The following is an 18,312-nucleotide window of genomic DNA, read 5'->3' on the forward strand; positions in this document are numbered from 1 at the left end:
CTCAATGAGAAATTTTTTAGAATTCCTGTTTTTTTATTCACAATTAAAAAGGCTTTAATTAGTCAAAAAATTTAAATGCATTTTTACGCTGCTTTTTATCGCCTGTTCACTTGAAAAATATTAATTATTTTAATGTGCTGGAAATCTATGTATTATAGTATTTTGATTTCAAATATTATTATTATGAACATTTTCATTATAAAAGAATTTAGTTTTTTCTTAAATATGGGGAAATCTTTTGCTACATACCCTTGACTCTTCCAAAGGCGTCACTAACCAATCAGTCACAAAGCTAAAAATGAACCCATCACTCTGATGCATGATACCCCGCTGCATGATTAATTGCCCAACGAAATGACAGCTCCCGACTCCCTGGCAGACTTACACAACGCCAGCGGGCTGAACTGCAGAATTTTCCATTTTTCATCCAATTTAACCGCAACGGTGATTAATGAGCATTCCTAAAAAACTACATCTTTCTGGAGGGTCAAGTTTGTAAGGTCACCATGCATGGCTGTAAAATTAATCGAAGTTTGTAAAAAAAAAATGCACAAAAAATAAACGTGTTCCTATAATATTATAAGGACTTTGAACAAATTATCAAAAAATACTAGATTATAAAATTATCAATTTTATTTAAAACAATTAATGAATAATATAATAATAGTAAAAATTTTGTTTTGCTTTCGAATGAAATAATATTTAGTTAATTTTTTTCTATCAAAGTGTAACTTATTTAAATTTTGGGCCACTCGCTCTATGTGTGAATAATGAATGAGATGCGCCCCTGACGGGCCGATGGACAGACCCAATAGAGATGTGAAGCGAACTCGGCGTGCTCTCTTATTTTGGGTTCAGTGATGAGCGCGCGACAACCCAAGAGACACTCGATCGTATACAAGCGAGAGATATTCAGTACGAGTTTGTGAGTGCTGCGTGGTGTATCTGCTCAGGTGACAGATGGACCGGCGAGATGGCCATTGACACACTTGTGTTTTTCTAGTCCCCGATCCACTCTCGAGGCGCGCGGCCATCATGAGAAGTGAGTATTGCATTACGCGCCGAATTTATCATTCCGCGCACGTTGCCCATCAATTTCCCTAATGAGACTGTCCGTCTCCGACTAGATCCAATTCCCAGCTCACTAAATTAGCCCGCCTACGCGCATAACTTTTTCCCTTTGTTCCACCCGCCAAATATCATTACGTTCGCACTGTTTGCAGAGACGTTAGAGGCGCTCTATTTTTATATTTACTTTACCTCGGATAGGGATTAATTAATTTGTTCGTCATTCGCTTGTATAAACAGTTCTGTTTTTATGACCAACAACATTATTGCAAAAGTAATGGTCAAAAGCCTATAAAAAAGGAACGTTGCAAAAAGCAGGGGTTTAATATTATTCACAGCGTACAGATTTTGTTAATTTGCAATGGAGCTGAGTTAGGAAACTTAAATGTTTAGATTATTTAGTTTGTTCCAAGTAAAAATATTATTACTATTGTGACATTGTGAGTAATTTGTTAGCTTTATGTTAATTATTTAACTTCACTGTGTAGTTTGATATGGTTTTGAATTTCAATCAAAATAAATGAAATTTTGATACTACAAAAATTATAGGCGTTTGATGTATCTTCACCATACAAAATGTAAATTTTGAGGTGAACTACCGGTAACTACCGATTAAATTTAGCTATTTGATTTCGTGTAATTTGCACTAATTTTCATTATGTAAAGGTAGAGAAAAAACTATTTAAAACATTCCCACATGGAGCAATTTTAATTTTAAAATATTTAGATTATTCCACTTGATCAATTTACTTTATCGTGTTCCGCTAAAATTTGTAAAAAAAAAAAAAATGTAAATTGTGCTGCTTTTTTGCAAAAGTCCTGCGCTCTTCTTAAAAAAGGATTTTAAATTTGTTAATCGAGGATTTTGCACATAAAAAATAAATGTGACCTGCACACAATAGTAGCCGGTTGTGGCTGCCAAACGACGAATTAGCGTTGTTTCGGCATCGGCTGCCGCTCTCCCAAAAAAGTGACACTTTAAAGGCTAATTAAGTTGAGCAAGACGGACGTTCGTGGTGCGTGCGGATCACTTAGAGGGCACGCATTCTTCTCGAGAGTGACGAAGTCTCGATCATCCATCAGCCAGGCCCCAAACAAACCGCTTGAGAGAATAAAAAGAAGTGCTAAAATTTTACTGCCTTTCCGCTTTTGAAATTTTTCAAATGGAAACAAAAAAGCACCGAGAGCAATAAACGGCGGTCGAGATGCAAGTTGCGGTGGCGGCGGAGGCGTGATTTCTTTTTCCTCTCCGCAGATCTTGGCAGGGGCAGCAGATCATGTTTGTCTATATGAAAAACGACGAGAAGCAAAGCACACGCGGGCCGCTCGCGATGACTAAAACTTTTATTTAGTGCGCGGCGAGAGAAGCAGGCGCTCGCAACCGCTCTGCCCCAACCACGCACGCCGGGCTGCATAAGTTTCTAAACTATAGTGTCGTGTTATAGTGAGTAGGGAAGTTTTTTTTTTCATGCACATCAATTATGCTACGGGATTACCCTTTTGAAAAAAGCTAAGCCGATGGACGACATACAAGAAGACGCTGAATGTAAGTTTATAAAAGAGAATTTTGCTAATTATCATCATGGAATTAGGAACGCAGAGATGATGCTTTACTCTATAAATTTTTTATCCGCTGTTAACACTTGTGTTTTTCAAGCATTGCCGTCCTTGCGAGGAATTTCCTTGAGACCGCAATTGTCGCTTTTTATTTTTGTCTTGTGACTTTTAGGCTGATTGGTCTCGCATACGAGGCTAACTCGCTTATAGAGGAACTCTGGTCTAATTTTACAAAAGACTTAAACATCTCGCGTTTTGTATATGTCCGCACAAATGCGAAACGCCGGCCGTGTTTTCTGTACTTGAAACAAATTTGGGGAAACCAGTAATTTAATTATTAAATATGAGCAACACAAAAATTATCCTATCGAATGACTTAATTAGTGAAATTATCTGATTTTTTTTTTAAATTTCTCCTTCCCTTTTTGAGTCAGATTTCTTTGAGAAAACAAACGCTATTCAATGAGTTGTTTGCGGCGCAAATTTTCCAACGTGAGACTCTCACCTTTCAGCGACTTGTTTTGAGAGCTTGCCATCTTCACATTCTTAAAACTTATTTTTATAAATTTTTCTGCGATTTCATTCGTATATAGAATAAACAATAATTACGACAAAAATGGGTAAAAAATAACTTTTTTGCATGAACCGTAAAAGGACTCCCACTGCGATCACTATTTTTGCACAAGGATAAGTCAGCTGCAGGATCAAAAAAATTTATGCTCAACATCCCGCTTCTCACTTCTGTCTCTAAAATATAAGTAAATGACTTGTTGTAAAAGTCAAACTTCAAATTCGTTCATAGAAGTTAAATAATAATTCTGATCTAATCTAATTAGCGCTCTTGTGTGCGTCTCAATTGTGCGCCTGTGCGGTGACGGTTTTATATTTAATGAATAGATGAAAAAGAGCTCATTACACCACCTGTACATATATTCAAAGGATACCCGGCCTGCAGCTCAAGGAAACTGAGAATAGTCAGTTAACCCAGATTATGCAGTGTGACGAATGTGGAACAATAAAGACGAAAGGATTACCGTTTAAAGTGTGAACATTAATTTCCCATATTTTTTTGAAAATACAACTCGAAAGTGTAGAGTAAAAAATACAAAAACTTAAAACAACGATGCACATCATTTTACATCAAAAGAATTCCTTTTCCAGTACCATTTCCGGAAGGGTGGATGAATAACGAACAGATCAATGTTCCCATGCGCTTGAGCCAAATGAGAGCTAAAAGTCACAAAATCGCACATAATCATTTTCCTTTGTTGGCAACAATACAGAAAGGGTATAGCAGACGGATATTTGCTCTATCATGGTTCTCCGGTGACTTTATTTTTACATTTCAAACCGTAATTGAAAATTTATTTCAATTTTTAAACTCTTTTAATACCCAAGCGAAGTATAAATAAATAAATCAAATTCCGAAATAACAAACACATAAGTTTATTTGAATTGATGAATTAGTTCTGATTAAAATTTTTCAAATTTGTTCAGAGGAATAAAAATTAAATTTTAACCCCGCAAAAAAAGCAAATATAATATTTGTGGTTTATTATGAACTTGGGTTGTTTAAAACAGCGCAGATAAATTTGATTCATATTTCAAACACGCAGACATGCAAAAAATATCTCCAGTTTTGACCACGCCTGTAGATGAATGTGTGGCATTATTTTTCAGCAGAGATTTTCAGAAAAGTGATGAATTCAGATAAAAATAAATATTATCGCCTTTGGCTCTTTGTTCCAACTAAAGCTTTTTCCCTTTTTCATTTTACCATTTGGCAGATGTGTCAAAAGAAGCTTCTTGGGCGAGTTTATTTTTATGCCAGCGCCCTTGTGCGTAAAACCAGCAGCTTATTTCCAAGCAGATGCGCGTCAAAAGCAACCCTTTCCGCTGCTTTTGTTATTGTCTGGTGTAAGAAAAGCTGCCTAAAAAAGTAAAAGTCCTAACCTGCAGCTGCTTGACCTCTAATTTCTTGAATTTTAAAGTAAACAAAACGCATCAGAAAATAATTATTAAAAACAAGTACTAAAGGTTATTTTATGTCGAGTAAATAATTTGTCAAAATGCATCCAGTTTGCATAAAAATAATTTTATTATCTGAATATTTTGCCATTTGAAAAAATGTATCCAAAAAATTTATTTTCTTTTACAACTGTCATGAAACTGTTTGATCGTGATCTTTTGAAAAAAAAAAATGCCTTTTACATTATTTCATCTTGCAAAAAAGATCAAACAAATAATTTGCACGAAAAAAATGGGTTGTTGACAATCGCCTAAATCTGGTCCATTCACGTGATCTGATAAATGAAGCAATTTTGCACCTTTTTTTAAAATTAGGTGATAAATCAGAGAGATCAGTCAAATGCGCCCGCCTGTCGTAAAACCTAATTTTAGATCTCGTTTGATTTTCTTCCAACTGACCTCCCCGTAAATTGTTTTTGTTACCGCGGCTTTTGTCTTCAGAAACTTTTATTACACACATCATTTCAAAATTTTAGAGCGCGGCGTGGCTTTTTTTACTATTTTGAAAAAGACAAAACGGCCATGAGCATCCTGGCAACTGTTGTGTCGTTCCCTACAGAACTATCGTGAGACAGACAAAGACATTAAATTGCGCGCCTATATGCTATTGTACCTTTGTTGGATCATTTCTGCCATAGCCCTCAAGCCCCTTAAAATTTTTATAAAGATTATAATTTTTTATATAAAATTGAAGATTATATAATCAAAATATTTGTAATGATCATAGTTATTTTAACTCAAGGCTTATTTTACAAATTTACTGATTATGATATTATATAAATAATTATGTATCAAAAAATTTGATCAAGTAAAATCACGCGGCAAGCTTTTTTTAGAGTAGGCTCATTTTATATAAACAAAAATTTTGAAGTCATTTTATGGTGGGCTGAAGAAATTTCCAGGCATGGCCGATTCTGATAGTGAGTCGGCCATCTCTTCCACTTCTGCAACTTGCAACAATCCAGAAGACGATGAGGTTTTTTGTCCGCTTGATTATGAGCATAGCAATTGCAAGGACTGCTGGATATGTAAGTTGAAAACTTGCCCCAAAATTTGAGACACGCGTTAATGTTGTGTGATAGTTTTTAATATTTTCCATGCTCTCGAATTTGATTTTTTCAAAAGTTTGTGTTTTTCCCAAGTAAAGGTATTAATATTTCTCTCTTCTAATCACAGAACCTCCCTTAACCTGGTGTGGCAGAATGCAAATTTTCAAAAATTTATTGCCGTTGTGTTTTATTTTTTTTCTTAATTAAGATACATGAATTGGTGTCTATCAATATTTTCAAAATATATTTCACATTTACCAAAGGGTGTAGGGAACAGGGAACAAATGAACAATTAAGAGACATCACTATAAAATAATACATTTGTTACCGTTCTTAAATGATATATTAAAAAATTTTAAATTTCAAATTTGTAGATTCCGGTTAATTCCATTTGCTGCAAAAGGACTAATTACTATAGTGATTGATGATGCAGGCAAGTTTACAAATTAGTTATTCATAAGAATACCACCATTACTTAAAATAATTAAAATTGAAAAATTTATAATTTAATGGCAAAATGAGACGAGTCAACGCCATCTACGGTCGATTATGGCCACGATTGTGCTGAGGCTGCGCTGCCGCCCCCAACGGAAAAGTCTGGAACAAAAACATTTAAAAAGCAGCCAGGCGAGCAAAAGCAGCTCCATAAATGGAGAGGGAGAAAAAACTTGTTTGATCTGCGGCTGGGCCTGTTTCGTGAATTCTGTCTGTCGCCTGTCGACTCGTCGAGTGCACTTGAAGCGTTCAGTGACGAGAAAAGAAGTGACTTTGCACCGCACCGCCGATTTTACCGGCCAATTTTAATTTTGCCGAGCGCACGAATTTGCAGCAAACTCCGGCGTGTCTCGTTCGGTGCGTCTCGTGTGGGGCCTTAAAGTGGGCCGTCTCGGCGGGGCCAGCGAGTGACCCAAATGCCCTGACCGGACGACACCCCCTCGACGGACTGGCGAACACCATGGAGCTACTTTACGTCGGTGAGTGCGAAAATAATTCGCGGAATGATCAACGATCAACCACCTGCTGGCAAAATTTTTTCCTTCCGACATTGGCATTCGGCGGCCGATAGCCTTTCGTGAAAATACATAATTTTTTGACTGCTGATAAGAGGAGTTTGTTTTGCTGATAGTGGGCTACATTCGCGGTGGTGCAGGCAGGTGTCGAAATATGTAATTTACCTGTTGATTGTGGGCGGGGCCGCCGCCGACTTTCGGTGCCGGCGCCACCGACCGACACCAAATTGCACGCGAAAGCTCCGAAACGCTCGGCTTGTTTTCTGTGTCCACCCTTCTCTCTGATTCTCAATTTATAAAAATATATGCCATATCGTACGACTAAACTTCAAAACAGGTTTATTGAGATTTCTGAATATTATTAAAAAAAAAGTATCTAAATTTTAAAGAAGTGCAAATCATAAACGAAACCGAACGAAACCATTTTTTTTACATAAAATTTAATTTTGTTCGTACATTAAAATATGTATTTATTACATTCCTTTGCTAAATGAGACTTATATTTTTATATATTAAAAAATTATTAAAAAATAGTGATTGCAAATTTAATGTAAAAAATGTGGGTTGAAAATTAACTTGTATCATTTTAGTGAATGCTGTAAAAATAATTTAAGCTTGTCTGAAGCTGCGAGAATGATTTATAAATAATTAATTGTTTGTTGAAAAGTTGTACACATTTTGTGTTTAATTTTTTCGATTTTTTTCCCGAATTTATATTAAATTGGAAGTCTGTCCTTGCTATGATTAACAGAGAGCCACTCTTAAAGGAAATTTTATTACAAAAAGATGATACGCAAACAGACACGACTCCTTGTTGGCAATTCAGCGCTTTAGCTTATTTTTTTATACAGTACATGACTGAACGTCTTCAATTTGCGTGCTCATCTTCGTACTGGTCACAGACGTGTCGGCAAAATAATTTTAAATATTTATGTAACGTCAAAGATGGGTTATTCACTTATTTTGTTGATTACATAATATTAAAACCATTTAATTAATTCTAACATGTTGGAGGGAAGAAAACCAGACTTTGTCCTCATTGAAATTTTTTATTAAAAAGTTCCGGTTTTGAATTTTTTTTTTTTTTTAAATAATTATGTTAAGTTTATCAATGACGACCAGTCTATTATGCACTTGAATATTAAAAAATGATTCATTTATTGAAAGTGGAAAAAAATTTATAAAAATGAAAATAAATATTTAAATTTGCTAAGTACTTTTCTTCGCTTTTCTTCAGATGAGTGCAAAATATAAAATCAATAAATAATTTGAGCAACAGTAAAGTAATTAATGAAATTTGCAAATAAAGGAATTTTTATTTACCACAAATCATTAGTTTTGGAATTTAAATTTAATTCAATCAATTATGAAGCTTTCCTCATTAAAGAAAATTCAATAAATCAGAAAAAAATGCAACTTGCTAAAAGGGCAGAAAAATAGTAATAAAATCAATAAAAAATTTCTGGTCGAAAATGGCTCTGCCTGAATAAAAATATTTTTTAACAAAAACTCTGTGTCTCTAGAATATAATTAAACTGTGCAAATTCCAGCTTAATATGAATATGAATTAACTGTGGCGAATCCGAGTCAGCAGCAAACCCATAAATTCTGGAAGCGCCACCAAAATACTCTTCGTTGGCTCGGCTCAAGTTGGCGCATTCTTGCACCCTGACTCAACCCACCCCGTGCTAGATTTTCAGTTGGCGCAGAAATGTTTTATTTATCGACTACCGAAATTGATCTGCAGTTTCCTCCACTGACCCGCTTCGGCTGCCGACCCAGAAACACGCTTTACTTCACCCCCTGCAACCATGACTAACATGTGAGGGGGTGCGTTTTTCACAGACGGTCGCGTGACTGAGGGGGAAGATTTCACTTTAGCAAGACACTCGCTCACTCAGTCGGTTGGTAAAAATGATTTTGCTGTTTTCCCAACGCTGATGTCATCTGCACACGCGGCAGATAACAAACGTGAAAAGGGTGCGTGAGTGGCCAATGAGAGCGATTTGTTTGCTCAAGAATATCTGACGGCGATGTTCGCTCTTTGCCACTGACATGTCAAATAAGCAAATGAGAGGCGCCAATTCATATTCTTTTCAAAATTAATTATTTTTAGCTGTCAAAAATTAACCAAAAAAGAAATCAATTCAGTTTCAATGGCTTTGGCAAAATTGAAAAAAAAAAACATTGCTGACTTACAAGTGTAGAATTTTCTGCAGCTCTTTGCCTGAATATTTACCATGAAAAATACTCGACCACTCTTGGATAAATTGAAACAGAAAAATTTATTCAGGAACGTTTTAATTTAATTGATTTCAAATTATATATTTTTATTTTTTTCTATAAATTTTAAAATTTTTTGGTATTATTTTTAATTAAATTAATTTATCATAATTGAATATTATTATTTATTATCAAAACAATTTAGAGTAAAAATGATTAAGACGTTAATTTAGAATTTAATATAGTTTTAATTAATTATTAAAATTAATTATTTCTTGTTTAAATTCTTGTTTGATTTTCTTGTAGAATCAAGAACTGTGAAAATAAAATTTTTCAGGACTTAGTTTCTGTTGTTCCTCTTGGTATAATTTATTCAAAATTACGTCATCTTTGGCTGCAAAAATCAAGTAACTGGTTTTGTAGATTTTGCTAAGTCGCTTCCAAAAAAATCATCTCTCCAACACATATTGTATTCGTATTTATTTATTACTTCGTCAAGGATATTTGAGCGAAAACAGAATGCAAAATGTAAACAAAGTTTATCGTATTCAGCTGATTTAGGAGGATCATCGGCGCGCGTCCCACATTCATTCATTTGCCAATGCCCACTCTTTTCTTTCTTTTTCCCGCCTCCAACCAAGCTTCAATCATCTTAAACAATTCTCATCTATGATCGCGATGATGTCACAGCTATAGAAGTTGTCAGTGATAATCTAGCGAATGGAGCGACCTTAAATTTTACAACTTGCTCGTTTTGAATTTATTACTTTTCTCTCTCCAGCACATGTCCTTAGATCATTCGCTCCAAATGGTCGTTTGTGTGAGGGCGAGAGATTGTTTAATCTCGTGGAAATGGTTTCAATAATGGTTTATTCTCTCGAAATAAGTCAATAAATTTATCCGTTGCAGTGATAAAGAATTGAATTGTATTCTTTAATAAACAAATGCTCGGTCGCGTTTTTTTTCATGGAATTTCATTTCACTGTTGCTTGGGAAACTTGGACGGTCGTAAACTTTTGTATGCTTAATTTTAAACCGAAATTAAACGAAATCCGCCTGAATAATGAGACGATTGATACCACCTACTTGAAATTGACAAACCGTCTGACAATGAAAGGAGCTGGACGAACCAAAATGAGTTATAATGGCAAAACTACTCTGAAATAAATGGCATAAAATTCTAAATTCGAAAAAAAAAACTGTTTACATTTACACATTTTTTTTTAGGCTAAAAATGAACTGACAATTTTTATTAAAACTCTGCCTTACAAAGCATCCATTTTTTAACAATAATGTTGAATGTTTAAGCATTTTCTGAATGTTCCCACTATTGTTTTCCAATGTTTTTTTCTCCTTTATTTTCTTAGTGCGCTATGATTTTATTTTTAAATTTCAAAAATAAATCCTATTCATTCCATGCTACAAAGTGACAATGCTTTTTCGTCTTAAAATTTGTTCAAAACTTAAAAGATACACCAGTTTCTGTCACGGTTTGTGACTTTATTCCATGAGCAAACTACCTGCTCCATGCAACTGATTCAAGAAACATATTTTAGAAATCTTTTTCTTACACATTTGCTGTTTTTATAATTTCAATTAATTATTATTTTATGTTGGTTTTTCCTATTAATTTGTGACTCTGATTGTTCCGTAAAATTTTGTAGAAATAAAAGAAATTACTGTTTGAAGAATTGCTTAATCTGCGAGGATTAAACAATACTAATGTTAGCATCCGTGGCTTGATTGAAAAATTTTACGCGTTCTATTTTCAACCGATGTCTGATGAATGGCCGCGGCATTCCTACTCAATTGGAGCAGCGTCAGGGTCTTTACTGGGTCAAAAGATATAAAGAGGAATGACCATTGTAGTGAAATTTGTAGAGTTGGAATTCTGCTACTCTAAATTTTAAAACAAAAACTAGCGAGTTATCTGGAAATATTTGATAGGAAGAATTTAATATCAAATTTATTAAAAAAATGTTTTGAACAAATCTATAAATAAAAAAGGCTCAAAGATTCCATTCTTCTCGTCTCTGTCTCTGACAATAAGGATTACAATTAGGCGAGACTTCTCCTGTCGCCCTCTCTGGCGAATGACTAATGAATATTTTGATGTCGCCCAGGCAGCCAGATGCTATAAAGCATTATTAATAGATGCCGTCAGGGCTTTAAAGAGCTGTTAAAAAAGCACGCAAGAATTCCTGCGCACACAATTTTTTGTTGCTAAAGATTTTATAATGTAATCCTGCATTCTCAATAAACTTAGCTCATTAATTATTGTTATCAAATTAAATAATAACGTGCCAAAATATTAAATTCCTGATTAATTTAAAAAAAAAATTGTTCATGAATGAGTGGCCCACCTTTTGAATGATCTGGATTTGAAAGTTTTAGAATTTTAATTGCATTAACGCAAAAATAGCCAGTTTTGGTGTTGCATGTTTTTTTTTTATATAATTTATGCTCAGAGACTTTTGCCAGCCGAAACATTAATTTTCCCTGTCATATTACATTAACTTTGAGAACCCTCACTACTCATTTTTTTTATAAACACTGCCATAATATTAAAAATTTTCATGCTACATATTATAAATTGAATTTAAATTTGATATGATATGTTCCGAGCATAAAAAAGCAACCGGCTGGTCCTTGTCATCTGCGGCTGGACCGGCGCCAACTCTCAGAATCAATCTCAAGTTCCATCTGTTTTTAAGCGGGCCTATTTAGCACCTTGTACAACACGATCTGCTGATTATTCTGTCATTAACTATTTCTTCTCCATTCATTACAATTTTTTTTTTCAACAATCGAAAATGAATCGAAAAATATAAAATAAAATGATAAAAAAATTAACCTTATATTTTTTTAATTTATTCCTTATTTTATAAATAAATTCATCATGATCTATATTTTTTTTGAGGAAGTAAAATTTGGCACTATTTTTCAAATAGAAAATTTATATAAACGTAAATCGTGCCGATTTGATTCTGTCATGAAAAAAAAAAATACTAAAAACATCGGCCACTGATAGATACAGAATGTGCTTCTTTGAGTATTCCTTTGATTTTTACGCACTGTATTTTTCAATTGCTGCGAGTTGTTTGATGAAACATTCCCCGGCGAATTTCCGCGAAAAAGGCGTGCTGCGTACTCGCTCCGCATACACAAAGCAAACGGATCCTTTTCAGTATCTCGATTCCTTTTCGCCCGTCATGAAAATCAGAACAAATATATTCATTGGAAATCTCATCCACGTGTTCAAAGGACGCATTCTCTGCGATGAAATGGGTGTTGGTGCATCTCAACCGTTCTCTTCTTCTTACCGCGAGCGAGCGAACGCGCAATTACGCTAATAACACAGGATGCAAGTGATACAAACACACACAAAATGCCACACGTGAAACCAAACACTTGCCAGCACCAATGATATAACCCGACAGATCTTCTCTCTCTCTTGAATTTAATAGGTCACGCACTCCCAAGCAGAAATTCCTATGCTACGTGCACTCTGCGCCAATTACCTCCATTACGCTTAATTGCCTTCGTCAAAATTGAATTAATTTCGCGAGCCCACACAGAAGACCGTTTTTTAAAGACATTCATGAATAATGCATGACCTTTTTGATCCTTATTATAAGGCCAGAATTATTACTATTATTTTTTAATTAGGAATGAATTTTCCTGTTTTATTTTTATTTTTTTATTATTCATTTGAAATGAATCCTTTCGTAGTAAAATTAAACTTTTTTGCCTAGTTGGTATTAATATTCATTGCTTTGATCTTGCTGTGTTTCAGACGAACGGGAGGATGTGCAGAAAAAGACGTTTGCCAAATGGATGAACTCCTACTTGGCAAAGGTAAATGTTTGTTTCATTGGAGAAAAAAACTCATAAGAACAAATAGTGAAAAATAAGAATCAGGGTTCCCGTTGTTGAAAATTGTTTCTACACTTTTCAACAAAATTAATTCTTGTTCATGTCCTTCATATATTTGATTATTATTCATAATAACAATTTTTTTATAATTTAATTTTCTGACTTTCTCATTTCAAAGTTTTTAACCTTGAGCGTGCTTCCCCTGCATGAATTGGCCGCAAAATTACTCTCCGCAGTTTGTGGGTTTCCGTCTTGTTCTTGTATTGCAAAAATTGCATTTTTGCTTTTTACCGCTTGCAATGTTGCAACACACACGTTATTTGTTGTGAATCTTTTTGCGATTGGCCAGACGCAGTCAAAAGGGGGAAGCATTAATCCGCCGATTTCTCTTCTCATGTTTGTAGCAAATTTTTCAGGGAGGTCAACCTTTAGTCAACGACCTCTTCATTGACCTGCGTGATGGAACACGGCTGCTCTCGCTGCTGGAAATCCTCACAGGCAGGGAATATGTAAGTGTGCAGCGATTTGAAATAAAATTTTATATATAAAGATTATCTATTATATATTGGTGGATCAATAAAAAAATTTAAATGTAAATAATTTTTAGAGACGAGAGCGAGGTCGTATGCGAGTACATCATTTGAACAATGTCAACAAAGCGTTGCAAATTTTGGAGCACAATAATGTATGTATAATTAATTTCAATTTTTATATCACCCATAGAGTGCTTCTTTTAATTTTAATATTAAAATTAATAAATGAGTTAACATGTTCTCAAGCCAGTAAAACAATGTGTTGCGGACATGTCATTTTGCACTTGCTCCGGTAGATTGACTTCACTTTCACTTTTTTATGGTGGCCAATTTCACTAATTGCACCCAACTATAGGCTGAAAGCTGGAAGTCATTCTCTCCGGCAGTTATTTGATTTGACAAAAATCTAGCAACTTTTTACCAAGAATCACTTAAAATTTAAAATAAATTTTTTTATGCCAGGTTAAACTTGTGAACATCAGCAGCAATGACATTGTTGATGGAAATTCTAAATTGATTTTGGGTCTCGTCTGGAGTATTATTCTTCACTGGCAGGTTGTATTAAAAAAGAAATTATTCTGCTTGGATTTTTTACAAATTGAATGTTTCTTTAGGTTCAAATGAATTTGAAAACCCTGATGTCAGAGCTGCAGCAAACCAACCTGGAGAAGACACTCCTGGCGTGGTGTCGACAGCACACCAAGGACTATGACCTGGACATACGAAACTTCACTACCAGCTGGTCTGATGGTCTGGCCTTCACCGCTATCCTCCACAAGCACCGTCCACACCTTTTCAACTTCGAAAACGTCAAAAGCATGCACCAAAACGCAAGACTTGAACACGCCTTCAAATTGGCCCAGTCCGAACTGGGAATCGAAAGACTGCTTGATCCTGAAGGTAATTTACCTAATAAATTCATAAGTTATTAATTTTTCTATTAATGCACCTTTTTATAAATTTTAACTTCATGTAACTTATCATGTTAAGATAACTAACTTTTTAAATTACTACAGATGTCAATACGGCTGTGCCAGACAAGAAAAGCATAATGATGTATGTGATGTGCTTGTTTCAATCATTGCCGCACTCGGAAATGCAGGCAGCCAATCTGGAACAGGACCTTTTATCACCCTCGAGCCCTTTAACACCAAGGGCTGAGGTTGTGTCCATCACGCAGACTTCCACATTTCAGTTTAATGTTTCCCTACCTGTGCCTTCCCGAGCTGGAGAGGAGTATGAGGCAGATATGGGTGGTGCGTCTCGGCCTCTGAGCCTCATCACCAACGCTTCTGTGGAAATCGGGAGCTACCAAACAGCCCTTGAAGATGTCCTAACGTGGCTCCTGGCAGCTGAAGACTCTCTTGGAAATGGAGATGCAAACACGGCGATTGACTCTGCCGACGCCTTGGCAGTAGCCAAAGAAAAATTCCACTCACATGAAGCATTTTTGCAGCAACTTGCGGATCACCAGGTAGTTGGATTGCCTAATTGTTTGAAAAATTTCTTCTAATAAGTTTTGTTCAATCAAGCCAACAATATTTTTTGTAATTAAAAACTTTTAACTAGCCATAGTTTTTTCTTTGTGAATTTCTTAAAATATTAATTCATGATATAATTTTAGAGTTCCGTTGGTGCTGTTTTGACCGAGGGTGCCAGGTTGATTCAAGAGGGAATTTTGCAGCCTGACGAAGAAGCAGAGATAAAAATTCAGATAAGGTTGCTAAATTCAAGGTGGGAAGCGCTCCGGTTGAAAGCAATGAAAATTCAGGTAAAAAATTAACTTTTATTGAATTTAAGTAAACTGACATTTTTTTATAAATCAAGACTGAGACACATGAGACTTTAATGAAGGCCCAACAAAATCAACTGGATTCTCTGCGATCTTGGCTGACAGATGCTGAGGACCGGATTTCTCGAATGGACGCCAGCAAAGGACAGCCAGGAAAAGTCAATCCTGCTCATATCAATAGACTGAAAAACTGTCTTGGCGCCCTGCAGCGAGATCTAGAAACAAAGCAGCCTGTTGTTGATTCACTTTCCACAATGGTTGTTGTTGTGGATGACGGATCATCTGCTGATGACACTGGTAATCAATTTCAGCGTATCAAAATAACGCTTTAATTATACAATTGAATTTTTTCAGCTTATGCACAACTTGAAGATCAGCTGGCAGCTCTAGGTGAGCGCTGGGCCCACATTTGCAACTGGGCAGAGCAACGAGGCGCTCGACTTGACTTGCTTTCTTCCAAATGGGAAAACTTGCAGCGTGAGCAAGACACCATTGGCAGCTGGATGCAGCAAACGGAGACCACATTGAAGCACATGGAGGCTAATCCAAGTGACGACTTGGCCACACTGACCCAAAGGATTAATAATCTGCAGGTTCTGAAAGCTGAAATGAACCAACAAAAAGAGCACCTACAGTCGCTGCACCAAATGCTCAGTTCCCTGTGCAATAACAACAAAGTTGGTGAACCTGCAATGTGGGAATTGCTGGATGAGGACAGTGATTTGGTACGTAAGGCAGCAGACAATGCGGAAATGCTACAAGACCGATTTGAGGCTCTCACGTCAATAATGGATGTTCAAGCTCGAAGAGTAAGTTGAAATTTTCAGTTTTAGTTGAATTAATAACAATGAATTATGAAGGTCGCTGATGCTGGATTTGATCAATCAACACTTATGGAAACGGAAACAAAATCTGAATCACCACCAGACAGTCCTTCTAGCTCCGATCTTACTTGGCCCACAGCAAGGGAGTCTACTTCTCAACAAGTATTTCTTTGTTTTAATAAATTTTACTGATTTTTATCAATAAATTTTGTATCTTTCAGGAATCTGGTGTAGCGAAGAGAAGAAGAATTGGTTCTGCAACCCAGCGTGAATTTAACACAAACCTGAGGCAGTTTGAAGCTTGGCTCCAACACGCAGAATCTATGCTCGAAACTCCTGAGGATGGGGAGGAAGGCCCATTTGATGGTTTGAGTGTCGATGAGCAGCTAGTGCTTTATGAAGATCTGGAGTCCGAGTTTGATGAACACAAGAAAGACATTGAAAAGTTGAATCAACTTGCCCAGCAGCTTGAGGACACCACCCAATTGGAGAAACTTGAAATCTTAAGTGAAAAATGGGATAGACTGACCGCTGTTTCCATGATTTCAAGAAAAGATGCAATTGATTTCCTTCTCCAGAGGCGGCATCTTAATTCTGAGCTTGGTGCTCTTAACACGATTTTACAAGTATAGTCTTTTTGTACTAAATTGCATAAACTATTTAAATCCTATATAGGGGTACAGCAAATGGCTTGAAAATGAAACAACAGGAGCTGGACCTCATTCTCCTGTAGAGCAGTGCCGGGTCAAAATCAAATCTATGAAGTCGCATGAAGACAGAGTGGCCAAGATGAGACAGCAGGCGTCCGAGGTGTCTCAGCACCATGCAGCTGACATTTACGACAGAGCTGAAGTTGCAAGAGAGGGGGAGCAGTTTTATGAGTGCTGGGAATTTGTAATGATGGGCCTGCAAAGAAAATTGGAAGATTTGTTAGCTGAACAAAGTAAAGGACCATCAGAGGAGTTTCTGAAAGAGCTACAAGATTTATTGAACTGGTTGCGTGCTTCTGAGTTAGCCTTGCAGGATGACAGTCTTGCCCCTCAGCAGCAACAGGCCCAATTAAATGTAAATTCAAGTTTTAAACTTACGATTTTATATAACAGTAATTTTTATTTTTAACAGGAAATGCAGTCAGGCTTGAAAGAAAGACACGAAAAATTTGAAATCATCAATTCGACTGGGCATGAGTGTGTTAGTTACACTGCCGAGTCCTTTTCCAAAGAGTCTTTGAGGCAGCAGCTGCAAGAGCTCAACACTCGCTGGAGCGACCTGCCTGTAATAATTGAAGAGAAAACGGCAAAAGTGCAATCTAGTGAGTTTTTTCTTAAATAATTTTTTCCGTCATTTACTAATTTTATATCTGAAGTGGTCGAGTCATGGTCGTCTATGAAAGAGCAGATAAATGTGTTGGAAAACTGGCTGAAAGAAGTCAAAATCTTTGTGGAAGCCGAGGAAGCTATGGCTGTTGGAGAGCCAGAGACGTTGAAAGCTCAGCTACAGCAATTTTCTGTAAATTTATACCAAAATTATTACTATTTTATTTTTAATAACAATATTATTTTGAAAGGGGTTGGCAGAAGATGTCAAAGTCATGCAACCGAAGTTTGCCACACTTGAACTAAGCGCCAAGAAAATTCTTGGCCTATCTTCTACTGATGGCGAACCATTGGAAAAATCGGACTTGAGAAAACAAGTGAATGACCTCACTAAAACTTGGAAAGAGTTGTCTTCAAGAACACATTCCCAAAATAAGAGGCTGCAGGATGCACTCACCAAAACCCTGGATGTGCTTAAGGGCGTTGATGACCTCGAGCAGTGGCTGCAGGAACTTGAGACTGAAATTCCTCTTGAAAAGGCGCCAACAGCTTCATCGTCTGCAGAACTCTTTCGCGTTAAAGGTCAGCTGCAAGTCTTGAAAGACAAAGTGGATAGCAGAACAGAGCAGTTTAGGACAATCAACGAAATAGGTATTTATTTTATCTTATTATATTACTATCTCTAATTCATTACAAAAACAGGAAGTGAATTGCTTTTATTGGCCGAAGAAGAAGGAAGTCCTGGGCTTCATGAGCTGCAGAAACTTTTCACTCAGTTGAATGCACACTGGTCAACCGTTACTGAAATTGTCTATTCCCGAGTGAGGACTTTAAAGGATGCATCTCATAATTATGGAGAGTTCAGAGGTACATGATGGGAAATTTTACAAAGCGCAAGACTTCATTTCAAATTTTCAGCTCTGGTTGCACAAGAGCGAGATTGGCTAGACAAATTGGAGAAGAGGCTCAGAAAATCACCAAAGTCTGCAGCAGACGCTGAAGAAATATCAGAGGAGCTGGATGTAAGTTTTCAGTG

General features: G+C 36.1%; 1 protein-coding gene across 9 annotated transcripts in view; it reads left to right on the plus strand.

The window, feature by feature from the left end:
- Positions 1-2,509: 2,509 nt before the first annotated feature.
- LOC132194441 (dystrophin, isoforms A/C/F/G/H) overlaps positions 2,510-18,312 on the plus strand; it is a 139,214-nt gene continuing 123,411 nt past the window's right edge. For 2 of the 9 annotated variants that reach the window (XM_059615709.1, XM_059615715.1), the window contains exons 1-18: positions 2,527-2,614; positions 12,732-12,793; positions 13,228-13,320; positions 13,419-13,496; positions 13,807-13,899; positions 13,959-14,244; positions 14,361-14,818; positions 14,969-15,115; positions 15,172-15,433; positions 15,491-15,945; positions 15,997-16,122; positions 16,182-16,586; positions 16,636-17,025; positions 17,083-17,272; positions 17,327-17,469; positions 17,528-17,927; positions 17,979-18,143; positions 18,195-18,298. In XM_059615709.1, coding sequence (XP_059471692.1) covers positions 2,587-2,614; positions 12,732-12,793; positions 13,228-13,320; positions 13,419-13,496; positions 13,807-13,899; positions 13,959-14,244; positions 14,361-14,818; positions 14,969-15,115; positions 15,172-15,433; positions 15,491-15,945; positions 15,997-16,122; positions 16,182-16,586; positions 16,636-17,025; positions 17,083-17,272; positions 17,327-17,469; positions 17,528-17,927; positions 17,979-18,143; positions 18,195-18,298 — 3,885 coding nt within the window. In that variant the 5' untranslated portion in view covers positions 2,527-2,586. Of the gene's footprint in view, positions 2,615-6,322; positions 6,677-12,731; positions 12,794-13,227; positions 13,321-13,418; positions 13,497-13,806; positions 13,900-13,958; positions 14,245-14,360; positions 14,819-14,968; positions 15,116-15,171; positions 15,434-15,490; positions 15,946-15,996; positions 16,123-16,181; positions 16,587-16,635; positions 17,026-17,082; positions 17,273-17,326; positions 17,470-17,527; positions 17,928-17,978; positions 18,144-18,194; positions 18,299-18,312 lie in introns of those variants that run through there. The other 7 variants (XM_059615710.1, XM_059615708.1, XM_059615706.1 and 4 more) reach the window with 7 other exon arrangements.

This window comes from Neocloeon triangulifer, unplaced genomic scaffold (genome assembly GCF_031216515.1).
Source record: "Neocloeon triangulifer isolate White Clay Creek 2 clone unplaced genomic scaffold, ASM3121651v1 ptg000006l, whole genome shotgun sequence".
NCBI classification, from domain to species: Eukaryota; Metazoa; Arthropoda; class Insecta; order Ephemeroptera; family Baetidae; genus Neocloeon; species Neocloeon triangulifer.